This window comes from Peromyscus leucopus, chromosome X (assembly GCF_004664715.2).
Source record: "Peromyscus leucopus breed LL Stock chromosome X, UCI_PerLeu_2.1, whole genome shotgun sequence".
NCBI classification, from domain to species: domain Eukaryota; kingdom Metazoa; phylum Chordata; class Mammalia; order Rodentia; family Cricetidae; genus Peromyscus; species Peromyscus leucopus.
The window spans coordinates 137,949,656-137,970,966 of NC_051083.1; the positions used below are offsets into that span (position 1 = coordinate 137,949,656).

The 21,311-nt window shown below is 37.3% G+C and overlaps 1 protein-coding gene across 3 annotated transcripts in view; it reads right to left on the reverse strand.

Moving 5' to 3' along the window:
• Vamp7 (vesicle associated membrane protein 7) overlaps positions 1 to 21,311 on the reverse strand; it is a 52,478-nt gene that overhangs the window by 24,678 nt on the left and 6,489 nt on the right. For all 3 annotated transcript variants that reach the window (XR_003733642.2, XM_028861750.2, XM_028861749.2), the window contains exons 3-6: positions 19,492 to 19,549; positions 15,450 to 15,587; positions 13,294 to 13,384; positions 7,252 to 7,319 (exon numbers count right to left, since the gene is read on the reverse strand). Coding sequence is in view for 2 of the 3 variants with exons in the window: in XM_028861750.2 (XP_028717583.1) it covers positions 7,252 to 7,319; positions 13,294 to 13,384; positions 15,450 to 15,587; positions 19,492 to 19,549 (355 nt within the window). In the remaining variant the exon portion in view is untranslated. The remainder of the gene's footprint in view (positions 1 to 7,251; positions 7,320 to 13,293; positions 13,385 to 15,449; positions 15,588 to 19,491; positions 19,550 to 21,311) is intronic.

The following is a 21,311-nucleotide window of genomic DNA, read 5'->3' on the forward strand; positions in this document are numbered from 1 at the left end:
CTAGGCCCTCTGGATAAGCGAGACAGTTGTTTAACTTGAACTGTATTGAGGGCCCCCAGGCAGTGGGATCAGAACCTGTCCCTAGTGCAAGAGCCGGCTTTTTGGAGCCTAGTGCCTATGGTGAGACACATTGCACAGCCTTGGTGCAGGGAGGAGGGGCTTGATCTGCCTCAACTGAATGTGCTGGGCTCTGGTGACTCCCCATGGGAGACCTTGCCAGTACAAAAGGAATTGGCTGAAATATACTTGGCTTGCTTAAAACTTTGTTAAGGATCATTGCTTTGGGATGAAGATGTTATAGTGGGAATATTAGTACAAAGAAAAGTGTTTAACTACTTATGGGCTTCTAAAAAAAACATGTAACTTGTGATCATAATGTGATTTCTTCCTGTGTAAAGATTTTTAATTTGCTTTTGGAAAATACATAATTTGTGGTTGTGAGGTAATCTTTTCTTCCATATGAATTTTTGTCTTAGGTGATATAAAAGGGATAAGAGAAAAATAAAGAGACAGAAGAAAAGAAGTAAGAGAAATAAAATGAATTAAGCTTTGCTCCATCAGAAAAGTGTATTTAGTTTCCACCGACTCCGCACCTCCTCTCCAGTTTCTCTGACCTGCTGGAGCTGATTCTCTCAGCAAAATGGTTTTCAAGCATACAGTTGTGCCCAAAGTTAAGCTGTTTGTCTACATATTTCCTGATTTTGTTTGTATTGATTTGCTACTACTGTATCTTGTGAGTCATTTGGTTCTGTAGCTGCCAACAGTGTTGGCAATGACAATAGCATGCAGAAAGTCATTGCTACCATCCATTGATTTTTAAAGATGTCCAAATAGGTACCCCCTCTGACAGAACTAATATTAGGATGACATATTTTAGTAATAAACCAGACTTTAGAGGGGATTAAATGGACATGATGCTTTGAATAAGAAATGTCCCCAACAGGCTCAGGCATTAGAACACTTGGTTCCCAATTGGTGATACTGCTTAGGGATGTTTAGGAGTTGCAGCATTGCTGGAGGAAGTATGTCACTGGGGGTAAACTTTGAGGGTGCCCAGCCTTGCCCTACACTTACAGTTCTCTCTCTGTTTCATGATGTAATCAGTTTCCTGCTCCTGCCACTATGACTATTGCTTGTAGCCATGCCTCCTCACCCTAATGGACTCTTTATTCCTCTGGAACCATAAACCAAATAAACTCTTCCATCTAGAAGTTGCTTTTGATAAGGGTATTTTATCATAGCAACAGAAAAATAACAAATAAAATGGGCATGTTTCCAGTATTTTAATCACTGTTTGGTATCTTCCTCCTCAGATGGTTTGTGTCTTACTTTTTTATTGCTGTAAAGAGACACCATGACCAAAGCACCATGACCTCTTCCACCATTTATTTCTATGATCACCACCACCTCCACATGAACACTACTACTGTCACTCCTGCCAATATGTTTCCCATCAATGCTGGAATCCCCTCTACACCCAGCCACCCAAATATCTACATGGATCTAAAGTCTGATCCATAAGATGGAACTCATGCCTGGTATGGTTAAGTAGGCCCAAAATCCCATAGATGGTTAGATCATAGGCCTTAGGGGATAATCTAATATTATTATTCTGCAAAATGGGAATAATAAGTTCTCAACTTTGTAACAATGCATCCCCCAATCCATACAAGAGAAGCTTCTTTTTACAATAAATGATAAATAAAGAAACTCATAAACTGGTCAACATGTAGACAATAAGAGACTGTGGACTGCCCATCTCTAAATGGGACATCTATATCACACCTCCTCCTCCTCCTAAGGCTCAGGGAGCATCACAGAATAGGGGTGAAAAGACTGTAAGAGCCAAAGGCACTGGACATCTGCATCAAAACTCTTCTTGCCAGATATGATTAGAGCTGAATGTATAAACTCACGGTATCTGTGAATACTTGTATAAGATTAAAGCAGCCAAAATCCAAGCATGGATGTGGGAGGGTCTCATGAGATCCCACCCCTAGCTAAGGACCTAATGTCAACTGATGACTGCTCTGGGAGGAAAAGTCATTTCTCTTTAGGAATGTCATCCCCAAGAGGCTACCTATGCTCTTGTAGATTGTTCTACACCAATGAATATATACAGGAAGAACTAAATGAAATCAGCACACAAAGTTGGGAGAGAAACATAGGAGAGGATAAGGGATGAATTAGCAGGAAGGGAAGGTGGCTAGAGTTAATCAAAATGAATTATCAGCATATATGAAATTTTCAAAAAGTTAAAAATCTTTATATCATTCTTCTAATTACCACATAATTTGATGAAAAAACCCATAAAATGCTACAAAACACAACAGTTGTCATACAGCCTCCTAAAAGCTTCTATTAATCAATACTAATATTAAAATTAACAACATAACTTCAAATACCTGTTAGAATGTAACAGATATGTTAAGCACTTTACATGCATCATATAGTTTAATTCTCAAAAATCAATGAAAAAAGTATATTGCAATTTTATAGATTATAGCAATTTAGGCATAATGAAATTAAGTAATGTGCTTAAGCTCACACTACTAACAAGTGGTATTAAAATGCAGACCGTCTGATTCTAGAGTTCAGGTTCTTAATCACTACAGTCTTATTGCTAGTCACAATCAACATGATTATGATGTTTTATTGTCATCTTTACAGTATCTATAATCACCGTCGGGACATGTATGTATTTTTGTGATAAATTATCTAAATTAGGTTAATTGAGGTAGGAAGATCCACCTTAAATATGAGCAGCACCATTCCCTGACTTGGAGTTCTGGACAGAACAAAGAGAAAGCTAGCTGAATGTCAGCATTCATTGCTTTTTGTTTCCTAAATGTATATGCAATTTGACCATCTGCCTCCTCAAGATTTTGCCTCCATGATTTCCTCACCATAATGGACTGAGCCCTCACACTGTGAGTCAAAATAAACTATTCCTTAAATTGTTTTTGTCAGAACAATGAAAAAGTAATTAATACCATGATTAATCAATCACTGATTTTTTCAATCTGTAAAATTTTACTCTGTAAAAGATCTCTACATATTTATCACTGTTTTCCAAAAACACTTTTACAATGAACTGCATCGAAAATAGACAGCCCCCCCTCCCCCCGGCTCCTCCACTCACTGCCCATCCCTTGGCCAGTACCTACTCACAAAGCCAGCAGACTTCCCTTGCTCAGGTGCAGGTCACACCAGTCAGAAGAATAGACCACCATGGATTAAAGCTGGGTATCAGCAACAGAAACTACAGAAATCCTACAAACTCATGGAAATTGAACAACTCCATACTGATCAACTACTGTGTCAAGGTGGAAATCAAGAAAAAAAATAAAGACTTCCAAGTACACAAAGATTCAACAAATAAAAAGAATTACAGACCAATTTCCCTCATGAACATTGATGCAAAAATATTCAATAAAATACTCGCAAACCACATTCAAGAACACATCAAAAAGATCATCTACCATGATCAAGTAGGCTTCATTGCAGAGATGCAGCCATGGTTCAACATATGAAAACCTGTCAATGTAATCCATCATATAAACAAACTGAAAGAAAAAAAAATCACATGATCATCTCATTAGATGCTAAAGAAGCCTTTGACTAAATCCAACATGGGTTCATGATAAAAGTCTTGGATAGATCAGGGATACAAGTGACATATCTAAACATAATGAAGGTAATTTACAGCAAGCCTATAGGCAAAACAAAATTAAATAGAGAGAAACTCAAAGCAATACCACTAAAATCAGGAATAAGACAGGCTGTCCACTCTCTCCATGCCTATTTAATATAGTACTTGAAGTTCTAGCTAGAGCAATAAGATAACTAAAGGAGATCAAGGAATAAAAATTGGAAAAGATGCCAGGCGTTGGTGGCGCACGCCTTTAATCCCAGCACTCGGGAGGCAGAGCCAGGCGGATCTCTGTGAGTTCGAGGCCAGCCTGGGCTACCAAGTGAGCTCCAGGAAAGGCGCAAAGCTACACAGAGAAACCCTGTCTCGAAAAACCAAAAAAAAAAAAAAAAAAAAAATTGGAAAAGAAGTCAAAGTATCATTATTTGCAGATGATATGATAGTTATTACATAACTGACCCCAAAATTTTTACCAGGAAACTACTACATCTGATAAACACGCTCAGCAAAGTGGCTGGATACATGATTAACTAAAAAAAAAATCAGTAGCACACCTATATACAAATGACAGACTGGGAAAGAATTCAGAGAAATAACACCCTTCACAAGAGCCACAAATAATATAAAATATCTTGGGGTAACTCTAAGTGAGCAAGTAAAAGACCTGTATGATAAAAACTTCAAGTCTTTGAAGAAGGAAACTGAAGAAGATATTAGAAGATGGAAAGATCTCCCATGCTCATGGATTGGTAGGATTAACATAGTAAAAACAGCCATCCTGCCAAAAGTAATCTACCGATTAAACACAATCCCCATCAAAATTCTAACACAATTCTTTACAGACCTTGAAAGAACAATATTCAACTTCACATGGAAAAAAATAAAAAGACCTAGGATAGCTAAAACAATCCTATACAATAAAAGAACTTCTGAGAAGGTATCATCATCCCTGACTTTAAGCTGTACTACAGAGCTGTAGTATTGAAAACCGCATGGTACTGGCATAGAAACAGACACACTGATCAATGGAATTGAATCAAAGACCCAGACATAAATACACAAACCCATGGTCACCCGATTTTTGATCAACAAGCCAGAAATATACAATGGAAAAAGGAAAGCATTTTCAACACACGGCACTGGTCCAACTGGATGGCTGCATATAGAAGAAAGCAAATAGATCTACACTTACCACCCTGTATAAAAATTAACTTCAAATGGGTCAAAGACCTCAACATAAAACCAGATACACTGAACCTGATAGAACGGAAAGTAGGGAATAGTCTTGAACACATTGGCACAGGAGACAACTTCCTGAACAGAACAATAGTGCAGGCACTAATATCAACAATTAATAAATGTGACCTCATGAAACTGAAAAGCTTCTATATAGCAAAGGACACCGTCAATAGGACAAACTGTCAGCCCACAGAACAGGAAAAGATTTTCACCAACTCTACATCTGACAGAGGGCTGATATCCAAAATATATAAAGAACTCAAGAAACTAGACATCAATAAATCAATTGGTCCAATTTAAAAAATGGATCTAAATAGAGAATTCTCAACAGAGGAAACCAAAATGGGCAAGAAACAAAGAAATGTTCAACATCCTTAGCCATCAGGGAAATGCAAATCAAAACGACTCTGAGATTCCATCTTACACCTATGGCTAAGATCAAATACACAAGTGATAGCTCATGCTAGAGAGGACGTGGAGGAAGGGGAATGCTCTTCTACTGCTGGTGGGAGTGCAAACTTGTACAACCACTTTGGAAATCGACATTGCGGTTTCTCTGAAAATTGGGAATTGATCTACCTCAAGACCCAGCTATACTACTCTTGGGCATATACACAAAGGATGCTCAATCATACCACAAGGACACATGCTCAACTATGTTTATAGCAACTTTATTTGTAATAGCCAGAAACTGGAAACAACCTAGATGTCCCTCAACCAAAGAATGGATGAAGAAAATGTGGCACATTTACACAACAGAGTATTTATTACTCAGCTGTTAAAAACAATGACATCATGAAATTTGCAGGCAAATGGATGGAACTTGAAAAAATTATCCTCGAGTGAGATAACCCAGACACTGAAAGACAAATATGGTATGTACTCTCTTATAAGTAGATATTAGCTATAAAGTAAAAGATAATCACGTTAAGGTCCACAGAACCAGAAAGGCTAAGTAACAAGGAGAGCTTAAGGGGGGAACACAAGGATCTCCCTGGGAAGGGATAATAGAATAGATTTCGAGGGTGGACTGGGGGTGAGTGGGGTTGGGAACAGGAGAGATCAAGTCAGGGTGGGGGGAAAATACTGGGAGAAATGACTGGAATTGGGCATTTGGGGGGTGAGGCAAAAACCTAGTGTAATGGAAAATCCACGGAATTTAGGAAAATAACCCTAGCAAAGACTCCTAATAATGGGGGACATGGAGCCTGGATCGGTCATCCTCTATAACCAGACAAAGCCTCAAGTGGATGGGATATCAACCCAGCCACAAAACCTTCAATGTACAGTTTGCCCTGCCTGTAGAGTGTTCTGGGACCAGAGTCTAGCAGAATCCTCATCAAAGAGACTACATCCAGCAACTGATGGGAACAGATACAGAGTCCCACAGCCAAATATTAAGCAGAGCTCAGGAAATCCTGAGGAGGAGAGGAAGAAAGGATAGGAGGAGCCAGAGAAGATAGGGAAACCACGAGAACACAGCCCATAGACTCAACTGACCAGGACTCATGGGGCCCCACAGAGATCAGGGAGCCTATAGGGGTCTGACTAGATCCTCTACAATATGTTATGGATGAGGAGCTTGGTGTTCTTGTGGGATTCCTAACAGTGGGAGTGGGGGTTGTCTCTGACTCTTTTGCTTACTTGTGGGACCCTTTTCCTCCCACTGAGTCACCTCATTCAGCCTTGATATGATGGTATGTGTATGGTCTTATTATAGCACAGTAAGCCATGTTTGGTTGATGGCCCTGGGAGGCCTGCTCTTTTCTGAGGGAAGACATGGGGGCTGGACCTGGGGAGGTGGGAGAGGGAGACTGGGTGAGGGGAAGGAGGGATATAATATATGAGAGAAGAATAAAAAAATAAAATCTTAAGAAATATGTGAGAATAGAACAAGTAACTCATAGGGACACACTTCTCTCAGTTAAGGATTAATGGCACATTTCAACCTATACCTTTGGCATGATAAAAGGAAAAGGTCAAGCTAATACTATAAACACCAAAGGGAACTGCACAGTTTCAGGATTCACAATAAATCACAATAAACTGAAACTTACAGTAAAGGTACATAATGAATTATTTATCAATCAAAAAACTTTGCCTTAATCCAAAGTTTTAGGAAATTATTTCTGTATATTGAATATATTTTCTAAACAAAAGCTTCATTAATGGCTGCTGAGAGAATGTGGTTGTTTTATGTCTCACCTTTACCCTTCTATCACAATATAATGACATAATAGATATGAGAAAGGGAACAGAGAAACAAACCACCTCAGCATAAAATTTAACACATTTCCATATTATCTTAGACATCAGTGCAGTTGTTCTAACACCTTGGAAAAAATATATTCTATACTTACTGAATCCACAAGGTTTTCTGTTTTATCTATCAGTAATTCCAATCTTTCTCCACGTTGAGCAACCAAATCTGGAAATAATTTTATAAAGAGAAATAATGTTTTATATTAGAAATAAAGGAACCCACTTGCCAAAGCAAAGGCCCTAAAACTCAAAATTCTATGAAGTCACTATTTGACTGCAGAAGAAAAGCAGCTGATCACAATTAAAGACAACTGGTAGTTGCAAAGAGACAACAGACTCTACAGTTTCAAAACAGCTTATTTAAGGAAAACAGCTGACTTCCCTACTCTGCCCCTAATAAATGCCTTCCCCATTACCCTATCTTTACAAAAATCCCAGTTTTGAAAATGTGAACTGTGTTCTCTTGAACTCTGGTCACTGAGTGATTAGGTCCTTTGCCCTGACCATGGTAAGGCCAGTACTCAAGATGGTACCTCTCTGGCATTAAACAAAGCCCATTCTAGATGTTTGAGGTCCTCTAAATTCTCATCTTTTATTTCTTCCTATAAACTTAATTATTAAATATTCTTACAATAAATATGTAATTTTGAGGTCAGCAAAACAACCCAGAAGGTAAGGGTGTTTGTCACTAAGCCTGACAATGTGAGTTCAATATCCAGAACCCACATAAATATAGTAGAGAATAGGCTCCACAGAGTTGTCCTTTGATCTTTACATCTACACCATAGCATGCACCAGATACCACACATAAATAATTAACAAATGAAAATTTGAATATAGTAATAAATAAATCAATAAATTTAAAACACTGCACAAGAAAAATCAATGCCTAGATAGATTCAAAGATAGATTCTATATAAAATATTTCAGGAAAAATACACACCAATTTATTAAATGAAATCTAAATGGTCTTTTAATAAAAAACCCAGAGCCAGATATTGGGGTAAATGCTGAATGATCAGAGACAAAGGAACAAGCCACTGCCATGTCTCACCTCACCAATTCCATGAATCCTCTGACTGAATGCCTCTGAGTCCTCAGCTGAAAGGCTCTTCAGCTGAAAAAAGCTTTCCTCAGCTGAGAAAGGCTTTAGTTCCTGTCTACTTACGCCTTATATACCTTTCTCTGCCCAGCCATATTACTTCCTTCCTAGTGCTGGTATTAAAGGCATGTGATTCCCAAGTACTGGTAGTAGAGGCATGAGATCTCAAGTGCTGGGATTAAAGACATGTAATTCCCAAGTACTGGGATTAAAGGTGTGTGTCACCACTGCCTGGCTCTGTTTTCTCTCCTAGACTGAGTCAATTTCATGTAGTCTAGGGCGGCTTTGAACTCACAGAGATCCAGATAGATCTCTGCCTCCTGAGTGCTAGGATTAAAGGTGTGTGCCACCACTGCCTGGCCTCTATGTTTAATCTATTGGCTTGTTCTGTTCTCTGATGTTCAGGCAAATTTTATTAGAGTACATAATATATCACCACATTTCCCCTTTTTTGTCTAAAATAATAAGGTTATAACTAATATAAGAAAAACTATATACAATAAGTACAATAACTATATATAATATATACAGTCAAGAATTACATTAACAATATCCAGTCCATTAACATTTGACAGATTCAGAGAAAATACTCCATTATTTATCATATTTTGGTGAGTCCAAAGTGTTGCATCTAATTTACTTTCTATGCTAACTTGTATTACCAACCCCAAACTATCTTTTGATGTTTTTTGAACTTATACACTTTATACCTCTTTAGTGAGTTTCTTTTCTGAATTTGTTATGGAGGAAAACTATAACTATCTAGTCTTCAACTCCATCAGAAACCCAAGAAGAAAATAACATTTACTGAGAAAGCAGGAAGTGCAAATAAGCAACTTCTAAAAAATGTGAGAAATGACATAAACAGCTGGCTGCCTGAACAGTCACCCAAGGTTCCTCTGCAATGTTAGAGCCCCTATATTTGGCCTACAGGCTTAGCATATCTGACAGAATTATCTGTGAAGCAGGATTTTCTAAAGGACCTTCCTACCTTGTCTTAGTAAAGTTTGGTAGTCCTTTCTTTTATGTACTGCTTGTCCCATTTGGACAGCATAATGTCAGCAGTCAAGGCAAGGGCATTTTCTTGCCCAGTGGCTAACTTTTGCCACAAAGAAAGTAAACTCCATATGGAGTTTCTTCGATGCCCATCATCTTCTCTGAAGTAGATTGGTGCTGCCAGGAGCAGACATGTCTCATTATCATAAAAAAATAATCTATTTTATTGAAATATCTTAAATGCCACATTCTGTATATCTCTGAAGTGTTCGAAGACAACCTATTTATCTAAAATATATGTCTGACCTTGAAAACATACCTAACCTGTCAAGTTCCATTGTAATAGGTGATTAACAATTAACCTGCATTTCTTTTATCCTAAATAGTTGATAATAATAACTTTCAAGAACTAGAAAATTGCATTACATTGTTAAGTGAGTTGTATAGGTACAATATGTTGAATGAGATTAAAAATGTATGTACAGTATGTTCTAACAAAAATAATCTTTGTATACAATATACAAAAATCCAATCCAATGTAAAATACTTAAAACTAGTAGTTGCTTTCTAAAAGTAGATTCAATAATCTACCTTTTTATCTTATCATATCTATATCTCTTTTTTTCTGAGTAGATTCAATAATCTACCTTTTTATCCTATCATTTCTACATAATACATTTCTATATCATATCCCCTTTCTATTTTTAAAAAGAGATTGACTATTGACCAATAACAATTTTTAACAAACCCCTAAACAAAGACAAAATCCATAATCCATTGTTTGGGAATGTGGGCATAGTTTTCTAGGCTACATCCTGCTGATTGGGGGTGCTGGTAATCTTATGGGGACATAAAGAAAATTTTGTATTATGGTCAAGTCCTGACTGGAGTAGTCTGTGAGGCTGTATCATCTAAGCTAGCAATCTTGATATCGTCCTGAGTAGTTTGTAGTCCAAAGCCAATCTTTGGGTGGTGTTTGTCAGCTTGGTGGCATTATCACAGTCCATATATCTGATCAAATGAAAAGCATTTGTTAGTCATATAAGTTAATTTAAATTGAATGATTATACTGGTTGATGAACTATCACCTCTTTTAATTAAGAGGTCTCTCTTGTTCAAATTGAACCTTTATCAATTTTGATGGTATTCACAGCTTTTCTTCTCCGGTGGAAACAAAAGCAAAACCTCATCCCCAACACATATCCTGGTTTCCATTCTGAGGTTAGCACATCTTTAAAGTATACAGGCTGATTTAATGTTGTGATATATTGTGTACCCTAATAAAATTTTCCTGAAGATCAGAGAACAGAACAAGCCAATAGATTAAATTTAGAGGCCATGCAGTAGTGGCACTCATGCCTTTAATCCTAGCACTCGAGAGGCAGAGATCCATCTGGATCTTTGTGAGTTCAAAGCCACCCTGGACTACATGATATTGACTCAGTCTAGGAGAGAAAACAGAGCCAGGCAGTGGTGGCACACACCTTTAATCCCAGTTCTTGGGAATCACATGCCTTTAATACCAGCACTAGGAAGGAAGTAATATGGCTGGGCAGAGAAAGGTATATAAGGCATGAGGAGATAGCAACTAAAGCCTTTTCAGCTGAAGCATTTTTCTGGCTGGAGGCCCTTTTGGCTGAGGACTCAGAGATATTCAGTCAGAGGATTCGTGGAGTTGGTGAGATGAGACGTGGCAGTGGCTTGTTCCTTTGTCTCTCTGATCTTTCAGCATTTACCCCAACATCTGGCTCTGAGTTTTTTTTTTATTAAAAGACCATTTAGATTTTGTGTAGCACCAATTTATCATGAATTTGTTTAAAAAATCAAAAGAAAGGAGTATTATTTCTCAATTTATTATATGGTTCCATTATTATCTTGGTATTAAAGTCAAACAAGGACATCATAAGAGGATCTGGGGATGCAGCTCACTTGGCAGAACTCTTTGCTAAAATGCATAAACCCTGGAATTAATCATTAGCACTGCATAAACTGGTACATACCTATAATCTCAATACTTTGGAGGTTAAATCAGGGTGTGGTGGTTAGTTTTAATTGACAATTTGACACAACTTAGAATCACTTGGGAAGACAGTATCAGTGAAATGTAGTCTAGATCAGGCCAGGCGGTGGTAGCACATGCCTTTGATTCTAGCACTTGGGAGGGAGAAGTGGCCTCTGTGAGTTTGAGGCCAGCCTGCTCTACATAGCAAGTTCCAGAACAGTGAAGGCTACACAAGGAAACCCTGTCTCAAAAAACAAACAAACAAATTAAAAAAAGAAATATTGTCTAGATCAGATTCACTTGTAGGCATATCTGTGGGGATTTGTCTTGTTTGCCTTAATTGATATAAGAAGACTCAGCCAAAATGTGGGTAGCATTATTCCCTAGTTTTTGGCCCTGAGACATTTAAGAGTAGAGAAAGGTAGATGAGCATTAAGCAGGTACGCATTTATTTTTCTGTATTCTTGACTGTAGATGTCATGTAACTGGCTGCTTCAAGCCTTTGTTACTTCTCTGCTATGATGGACTTGTGAGCTAAAATAAACCTTTTCTTCTTTAAGTTGCTTATCTCAGGATATTTTATCAAAATGACAGAAAGAAAATTAGAATACAGGAAAACCAGAAGTTCAAGATTAGTCTTACATGAGATTGTCTCACAAAAAGGACACCATAAATTGAGAAAACAAATAGGCTAACAACCCCACCCATAGACACAACAGACACAGACATACAGACACAGACACAGACACACACAGACACACACACACACAGACACACACACAGACACACACACACACACACACACACACACATAGTGGGAGAGGCCACCCCTGGGCTGGTGGTCCTAGTTCTATAAGAAGGCATGCTGAGCAAGCCATAAGCAGCATCCCCCCATAGCCTCTGTATCAGCTCCCATCTCCAGGTTTCAGCCCTGCTTGAGGTCATGTCCTGACTTCCTTCAGTGATGGACTATGACGTAGAAGTGTAAGCCAAATACACCTTTTCCTCCCCAAGTTTCTTTTTGTCATGGTGTTTCATCACAGCAATAGTAATCATAATCAAGACACTGCCTGATGCACAGGCCAGGAAAGCAAGCTAACTGCAGATCTTCAATGTTCCCTCCTTTCTTCCAAATCCAATCCCCTAGTCTCACCCCAGCTCTGTAACAGACCACTTGCTGCGGCCTCCCCTCCCTTTTAGCCATCATTTTCAGAGGATCATATAGCTATCCTCTAACTTTTCTCCACACTCATACCTTTGTCTCAGACCCCAACTTCAGCAGGCATTCCCTGGGAGCCTACCAGAAAAACCATCTAGAGAACCAAGCAGGCCAGTGAAGAAGGTAAATGAGCTTCAGATCTTTACTTCCCCTCCTTTCCTCCAAAATCAATACCCAAGTCTCATCCCCAGATCTATAGCAGACTACATGCTGTGGCCTCTCCTGATTCTCTGCCTCCATTCCTAGGGTAATAAACAGATCATGGTTGGAACACCCTCCTTTCTTCCCTCCTATGGCGCCCCCCAGCCTCTCTCTTATAGCTCATTCCCATTTCTAAGTATCAGCTCCCAATACCTAGAAATGCACTGAACCAGGAACCTCCAGGAACCATACTTAACAGGATCCCAGAAACATTCATTACCAAGCAATACATAGTCACCACACCCTCCTAAGAAGCAGAGGGCAACAGAAACCAAACACCCACCCAACAAAGGCAAGACCATATATCAGCATCTAGATCAGTGGTTCTCAACCCCGACAAGGGTTGCATATCAGATATCCTGCACATTGGATATTTACATTATGGTTCATAACAGTAGCAAAATTACATTTATGAAGTAGCAATGAAAATAATTTTATGGTTGGGGGTCACAACATGAGGAACTGTATTGAAGGGTCACAGAATTAGGAAGGTTGAGAACCCCTGACATAGATGGTGAAAACAAGGAAGTGCTGTTTCAGCCTCCCTACAATCTGACTCCAATCTAGTATTTCATTATTATTTGTGTTCATATGAATGAAACTATGCCACTGAAACATACCTATGTTTCTGACCATGATTCCTTTCAGTTCATCCACTTGTGCTTGAGTCTCCATCACTCTGTCTTGCCCTTTATTTTCAGAGTGATGCTTCTACAAGATATTAAGTTTTAACATACAATATTAAGACATTATTTACAATAAGAAATAAAGAATAACAACCTATTTTGAGGAATGCTATATAATTATGGATCTGTTATATAAAAGATACATATATCTGAAAAAACAGTATTACATTTAGAAAAAATATTGGCAGTATAAAAATTGCTTTCATATGGAATGTACCTTAGCATAAAATACCTTATTTTAAGTAAAATTCAGTGAATATATTATAATATGAAATATATGAGACTCTTTGGGCAGAAATGAGGGGATATGTAATCTGTGCTTATATAGAAGGAAGGAAAAAATTAAAAATTACTATAGTTGGGATGGGGAGAGGCAGGTACCCTTGATTTTCCTCACTCCTTGGATATGATGAAATAGGGGCATGCTCACTTCTTTTAATATCTGCCCTTCTATCTGCTGGGATCACAACATGTCTCTTATTTTCATTGGCTTCTCTCAAGATCTAGAATCTAAAAGACTAATGATAGTATATATTTTGAAGAGCCAGGCGTGGTGACACACAGCTTTAATCCCAGCATCTGAGATCTCATGTCTTGCTTGGGAAAGACACATGCCTTTAATCCCAGGAAGTAATATGGCAGGAAGCAGAAAGGTATATAAGGCCAGAAGTCAGGAACTAGAAGCTTTTAAGCTTTTATCAGCAGTTCAGCTGAGATCTATTCAGGTGAGGACTCAGAAGCTTTCAGTCTGAGGATTCATGGAAACAAGATTGGATGAGAAATTGTCTAGGTGAGGTTGGCTGTGGCTTGTTCTGCTTCTCTGATCTCTCAGGTTTTAACCCCAACATCTGGCTCCGGGTTTTTTGTTTTTTTATTAATAAGACCATTTAGCAATTTGTTTACAAAAACTGATTAAAAATGTATAGTTTCCCATATTCACAATTAAATAATAGTTAGAGGTTATGTCTTTGTGCCCACTTTTACAGATAAAAAGAAAGCATTTTGAAAGATGCTCACCATCATTCATATCATGAAAATACAGATTAAAAACACAATGAGCTACCAGTGCATACCCTCCAGAATAGCTAGAATGAACGAGACAATAAATGTTGACAAGGATGAAAAACACTGGAATTGCCAATGAGAATTTAAAATAGTACATTCACTTTGGAAAAATAGTATGTGATAAATTTTTAAATTACATATCACCATCTGACCCAGAAATTCCATTCCTAGGTATTTATTTACTAGAGAAATAAAACATATGCCCGCACAAAAACTCGTATGTGGAGATTCACAGCAGCTTCACTCATAACAGTTAAAAACTAACAACCCAAACATCTAGTAACAGGTAAATGAGTAAAACAGTATGTATACAGTATTGTTCAGGAGAAAACAGAAATATGCTGCTGACTTACTCAACATGGATAAGTAATAGAAGCATTCTAATGAGCAAAACAAACAAGACACATCAGAGTACTTACTTTATGATTGCTATTTATAGAAAACTCTAGGGAAAAAACTAATCTATAGAGATAAAATATAGATCAATAATTTGCTGGGACAGGGTATTAGGCAGGTGACATGCGGCATGGGGGAAAGTTTAGGGTTAATAGAAAGGTCTTTTTATTTTGACTATGGTGGCATTTCAGAGTTACACAAACACGCACACCATCAATTCAGTTGACAATGAGGAAATTATGCAGATGAACAGATTTTCACATGACTAATTTGAGCTATTCAAAACTCAAACTTACATCATGGATAAGGAAAGGGTTTATATATAGGTTAAAATGTCACTTGACAAGTTTAGTGGATTTAAGCATTAAATGGGTAGTCAAACTAGTCTATCATTAACACTATTCCAAATCCTGAGATATGCTGACTATTAGTAATAGAGGATATCACCAATTAGCTTTCTACACTAAAATGACTCCTTTACGTTTTTAATAGGGAAGCTTTATTATGTTGGCTTATAGCGACACAATCAGAAAAGTATTCTATAGGTTAGGGCCCCTATATTCATCGTGTTTGAAGGTAATAGAGAAGAAAATATAAATCAAAACACTATGTCCTGAGAAAAATATTACCAGTTGTGCAGCCAAAACACTTGAGAACTCGCTATTCATGGCATATGGAAGAGCAGTTTGTGCTCTTGAACCATAAGTAGTCTGGAACCTCTTCTTTACTTCATTCAGAAAACTGAAGGCTCGAGAACGCTCAAAATCCTGTAAAGTGACCAATGTATACATATAAACAAAGATATGTTGCATATTAGTAATAATAATACTGTTTCCTGACTCCATGAGGAATAACCAGAACTGATCCTGTTTCATAAAGAACAAAAGTTTCAAAGGACAACTAACTTGCCATATGTCAAACAGCTAATAAATTAAAAAGCTGAGAGTCAGATCCAAACTAAAAACAATGGTATGTAGATTAATATCTCAGGGGTCAGGAATTGATTTTCAGTTCTTCCAGTTCTTTCACATGATCACAAGGTCCAGCATAAGAAAATGCTCAATAAATAAATAAAAAACAGTATAGTTTTAGGAGCTAGAGAGATGGCTCAGTAGTTAAGAGAGCTTGTTACTCTTTGAGAGAACCCAAGTTTGGTTCTCAGCACTCATGTTGGGCAGCTTACAACTGCCTATAACTGCAGCTCCAAGGAATCTGACTTGCTCTCTGACCTCTGTGGACATTCCACACACAGATACATACATATACAAGAGTAGAGTTTTTAATATATAAAGATAATGCTATTAATATGGATTTTGAACTAATACTTTCCAATACAGTGATACACCTGAAAATGTCAAATGATGTACCCTGTCTACTCCAAGTCAACCAAAAAGTTGTGTATATGTATGTGTGCACACATACAACAAATCACAGCTTAAGAATTTTGCTGCTCGAGGAGTCCACATCCTTCCCCTAAGGACTGTTTGATTGGGGTGCAGAATTGGGTCATGTATATTTTTATATGAAACTTTTTTTTAATACTCAGAATAAAAAAAATATAAGTAATGAAATAAAAAAAGAAAAAAAAAGAAAAAAAAGAATTTTGCTGCTCAATTTGGACCATTTGAGATTCTATGACAGTTCTCATCTATTTTAAGCATTTTATATTAGTCCTTTCAGATACAGCTGGACTTTATTGTGAAACTAGAGGTAAAAATCATTGTGATGATCAATGTAATTGAACATCATTTCAACTTAGTTTAAATCAAGGACTCATTATTTTATGTGGAGGTGTTTTTTGCCTATGTACCACGTGTGTGCAGTGCCTCAGAGTTCACAAGAGGGTGCCAGACCTCCTGAGCCTGGAGTTATAGATATTTATGAGCTGCCATGTGGGTGCTGGAGATCAAACTTGGGTCCTCTGGAAGAGTAGCCAGTGCTTTTAACCCCTGAGCCATCACTCCACCACTACAGCAAGTATTCTTGAACTGGGATCAATGGTAAGAATTCTAGTAGGTACTTGTATTAGGATACAAAGAAATATTACTGTAGTGGTATTTGCTCCACTGATGACCTTGGATTATATAGCCCGAAGGAAGTAGTGCTTCTTGCCATTGTACATGACCTCTTAAAAGGAGAGAGGTGGTTTGGTGGTTAAGAGCACTGACTGATGTTCCACAGGAACCAGGTTCAATTCCCAGGTCATCCAGATCATGCTAGGATTGATTAAACAAACAAACAAGCAAATAAATACATAAATAAATAAATGGAAGGGACCACATGACCCCTCTCTCCTCTCCTTTTAAGAAGTCACGTAAAATGACAAGACAAATTGGCCTGAACAGCCCAAAGTCATGGGCAGAGCAAATACCACTACACAGTACACTGTTACTTTCATAATTCTTTAGGTTAAATTTCAATTTTGAATGGAAGTAACAAAACAAAGGAGCATTAAACAGTACCTGTAGCTTAGTCATCTCCAGAAATACTTAATAATATGATATCATAGTTATGGGTATTTTGAAATAGACTTCATGCATCAACATTTCAAAAGTATTATTAGGGTGATGACGAGGTATTGTCAATGAAGTCATATAAGAGTGAGAACTACGTTGCATGAGTTAGTTGTTTGAAACCTGGGACTTATGCAGGGACGCTTGGCTCAATCTGGGAGGAGGGGACTGGGCCTGCCTGGACTGAGTCTATCAGGTCGATCCCAGTCCTCGGGGGAGACCTTGATCTGGAGGAGGTGGGAATGGGGGGTGGGCTAGGGGGAAGGGGAGGGGGGCAGGAAGGGAGAGAACAAGGAAATCTGTGGCTATTATGTAGAACTGAATAGTATTGTAAAATAAAAAAAAAAAGAGTGAGAGCTAGACAATGATAGGCCTGAGCTAATGGCCAAGCAGATTAAATAATGTAAGAGTCTGTGTGTTTATTTTGTAAGTGGGCTCTGGGACTGGCGGGACTTGGGAGCAGGAGAGAAATTCTCCAGCTACAAAGTCATAAAGAAGTATATTCATTAATGTATCCTTTAAAATATATTGAGTATTATACGTAAGTAAAATTGATTTTGTTTAGACTCCTGTGAGTTCTAGTTCATACAGTTAACAACATTCTCAGTGTAACCACAATGACAAAGGAGTCTGTGACAAGAAAGTTTAACAACACTGATTTATAGAAATCATGTTAATTTTGCCAGGCGGTGGTGGCTCACGCCTTTAATCCCAGCACTCGGGAGGCAGAGGCAGGCAGATCTCTGTGAGTTTGAGGTCAGCATGCTCTACAAAGTGAGTTCCAGGAAAGGCGCAAAACTACACAGAGAAACCCTGTCTCGGGAAAAAAAAAAAAAGAAGTCATGTTAATTCCATGACCGTCAGAGAAGAGCTTAGAAATAAGCACATGCCAGTATAACATGAAAAGAAGTTAACTTCAAAAGAAAAGAAAGAGGCATATTTTCCTCATTTCTATAATAAGAGATCAAAGCACCCAGTCTCTCTTCTTTGTACATAAATAAATAGCCATGTAGCTACATGCGACCATAAGAGGAACTTACAAGAAACTATAAGAGGAACTTACAAGAAACTAACGAGTAAAGAAAAGGAGAGAATGTTCCTTGATGACATTATTACTGATCATTCTGGGCTTATAGCCAACATACACAGAAAACAACCTAACCAATGTAAACTATATATTTACATAGTTGATCGTAATGTACTATGATACTGTTTTTCTAAAGAATACATACATGAAAAATTTATTAAATATTTAAATAATTAATTTAATATTCAACATTTTGAGAAGCTTTAACAGCAATCATAATAATCATTAGGTAGAAAGAGGCCAAATTGGCTATTTCCAATTTAGGGAACTACACAGAAAGAGGGGGAAAAAGAACTGTAGGAGTCAGAGGGGTTGAGGATACCAGGAGAACATGGCCCACAGACATTAAATAAGTAGGGCTCATTGGGGCTCACAGAGACTGAAGAGGCAATCATAGAGTCTGCATGGGTTCATACTAGGCCTTCTGCATATACGTTATGGTTATTAGCTTGGTGTTTTTGTGGGAATCCTAACAGTGGAAGTGGGAGTGTTGCTGACTCTTTCATCTGCCTTGGTACCCTTTTCCTTCTACTGGGTTGCTTTACCCAGCCTTGATATGAGGGTTTGTGCCTAGTATTATTGTATCTTGTTATGCCATGTTCAGTGGATAGCCCTGGGAGGCCTGCTCTATTCTGAAGGGAAATGGAGCAGGAGTGGATTTGTAGGAGAGAGGAGGTGGGGCGGGGCTGGGAGGAGTAGAGGGTAGGGAGAAATGGAGGGAGGGGAAAGTACAGTCAGTGTATTCAGAACAAAAAATAATTTTAAAAAAATTCAAAAAATTGTTTAAAAACAAAAACAACAATCATAATCATTAATATCAATTTCAATATACTTACTGTATGTTGATAAATGTTCAGAGAGATTAAGCAGAAACTATCAAAACTGAACAGAGTAATACATTTTCAAGTATCAAAATTTGTCATAAGATGCTCTTTACAACAAATGCAAAGTGCAAAAAAAATTTCCAGCTACAAATTTTTTATCACTTTTACCCACTATAGGTATGGATAATTAATAATTGACTGTAGTAGTATACATAGTGAAATAGCAATATATCTTCAAGTTACTTACATCATCAGTGATACAAAGATACACAATCCTGTCTTGGCAGATGTAATGAAACAAATAACTGTAGAATAAAAGATATACAATGTATTATGGTTTTAAGCATCATCTATTTCACTTCTAAGTTCTATCTATATACAAGCCAGTTCAGTATGTCCAATTTCACTATACAAATACAATCCATTCTCATCCTCCCCTACCTTATACATTTCTATCTGACAGGAATGAATAAAACATGAAAAGAAGTTCTCCTTCCTAAATATAGTAATATGTACATTAACCATTAAAATGTTACATACAAAACCATAATTGGATTCTTAGGGCCTAAAGAAGAGATGGTGCTTTAGAAGGGGCACACAATTAAAATTTATCCCCAGTGGGCCACTGGGTTTTTCTTTTTGTTTAGCTTTTTCCTGTATGGCAAATACAAATACCTTTGCTACCAAATTCTCAACAATAACATTTGAACATCTGCTTTGAAATAGTTAATGTGCAAGATAATAAGGATATAGAATGTAAAACCATTAGCCCCACTTTTTTAGGGATTGTAGTGTAAGGAATAACAATGCAGCATAGCAAACAAAATGATAACGAAGTTGAGGGTAGTATAGAGTAAGCAGGTAATGGAGATGTATCAAAGGGTAAAAGTGATATATGGTCTGAATTCTAAAGAATAACTAATAGAGAGGAATGCAAAGAATAAGCAAAGAATATACAAAAGTGCAGAATTAGGCAGTGTAAGGATATGGAGATAAAAAGAACACATAATAGATATAGGAAAGTAAAATCTGTTCACATGCCAAAAGTATAGAACATGCAGGGAAAAAGATTAATTGCCTGCACATACTCCAATAAAAGGTGAGAATTATTACAAATGTTATGAAGAAACAAAGAAATTAGAAGAGTAATAAGTTGTTAAATGTGGGTGGAAAACAAAAATGAGGACTAGAGTAGAAGATGAGGCAACTGAAGAAAAAAATGGAAATAGAGAAGGAATGGGCTGATAAACTTGTAGAAGAAAGGTAAATATTTGGTGAAGAAGTGAAATATGATTCTGAAGTTTTAGGCTTAGCTAGCTGAATGTCTAGTGCAAGTACTCAATTTATATGATGTGGATATTCTTGTTTTGGTACACAGAAGTAAAAGTTATCTTATTGAGATGACAAATATTATATGACTGAAACTAGGGCAGAAGTTTAAAAAGAAAAAAAAACTCAGTGATTAAACTTCACCTAACAAACATGGGAGGAGCAGGTGAAGACTTAGGTAGAGATCACATTATGTATAAAATATTTTCTTCTACTAAAACTTACATTTTACTTATATTTCCTAGCCTTCCTTGTAGCTAGATGTAGGTATGTTACTAAATTCTGGTTCTAATAATATAGTGGAAGATATAGTCCCTTCCTCCAACTAAAAGAATTCCACAATTTTTCAGCAGTGATAGCAAAGCTACCCCACTAGCTCTGAACCACTCATCGCTGGACTATTTCATATACGTCAATTTTGTATCACAGTGTCTTCTCACAGTAGCTTTAACTAACTTGTAAAGGGGCTTAACCCTAGAAAATAATAAGAATTTCCTGACATAAAAACTAAAAAAGTAAAGATTAAGTAATAAAATATTTTAAGCACCAATGAGGAAAGCTTAGGTACATTTTAATATGATTGCTAGGATTTCCCATCTATGTCCTCTTTAATATGCCACCATAGTGATCTTTATAGAGCAAAAGCTGAAATACCTTAAAAACCTTCAGTGCTTTTCTACTGCCTACAGGTTAAGTCTAAACTCTTAATATGCCCTATGAAGCCATGCATGACTTTCT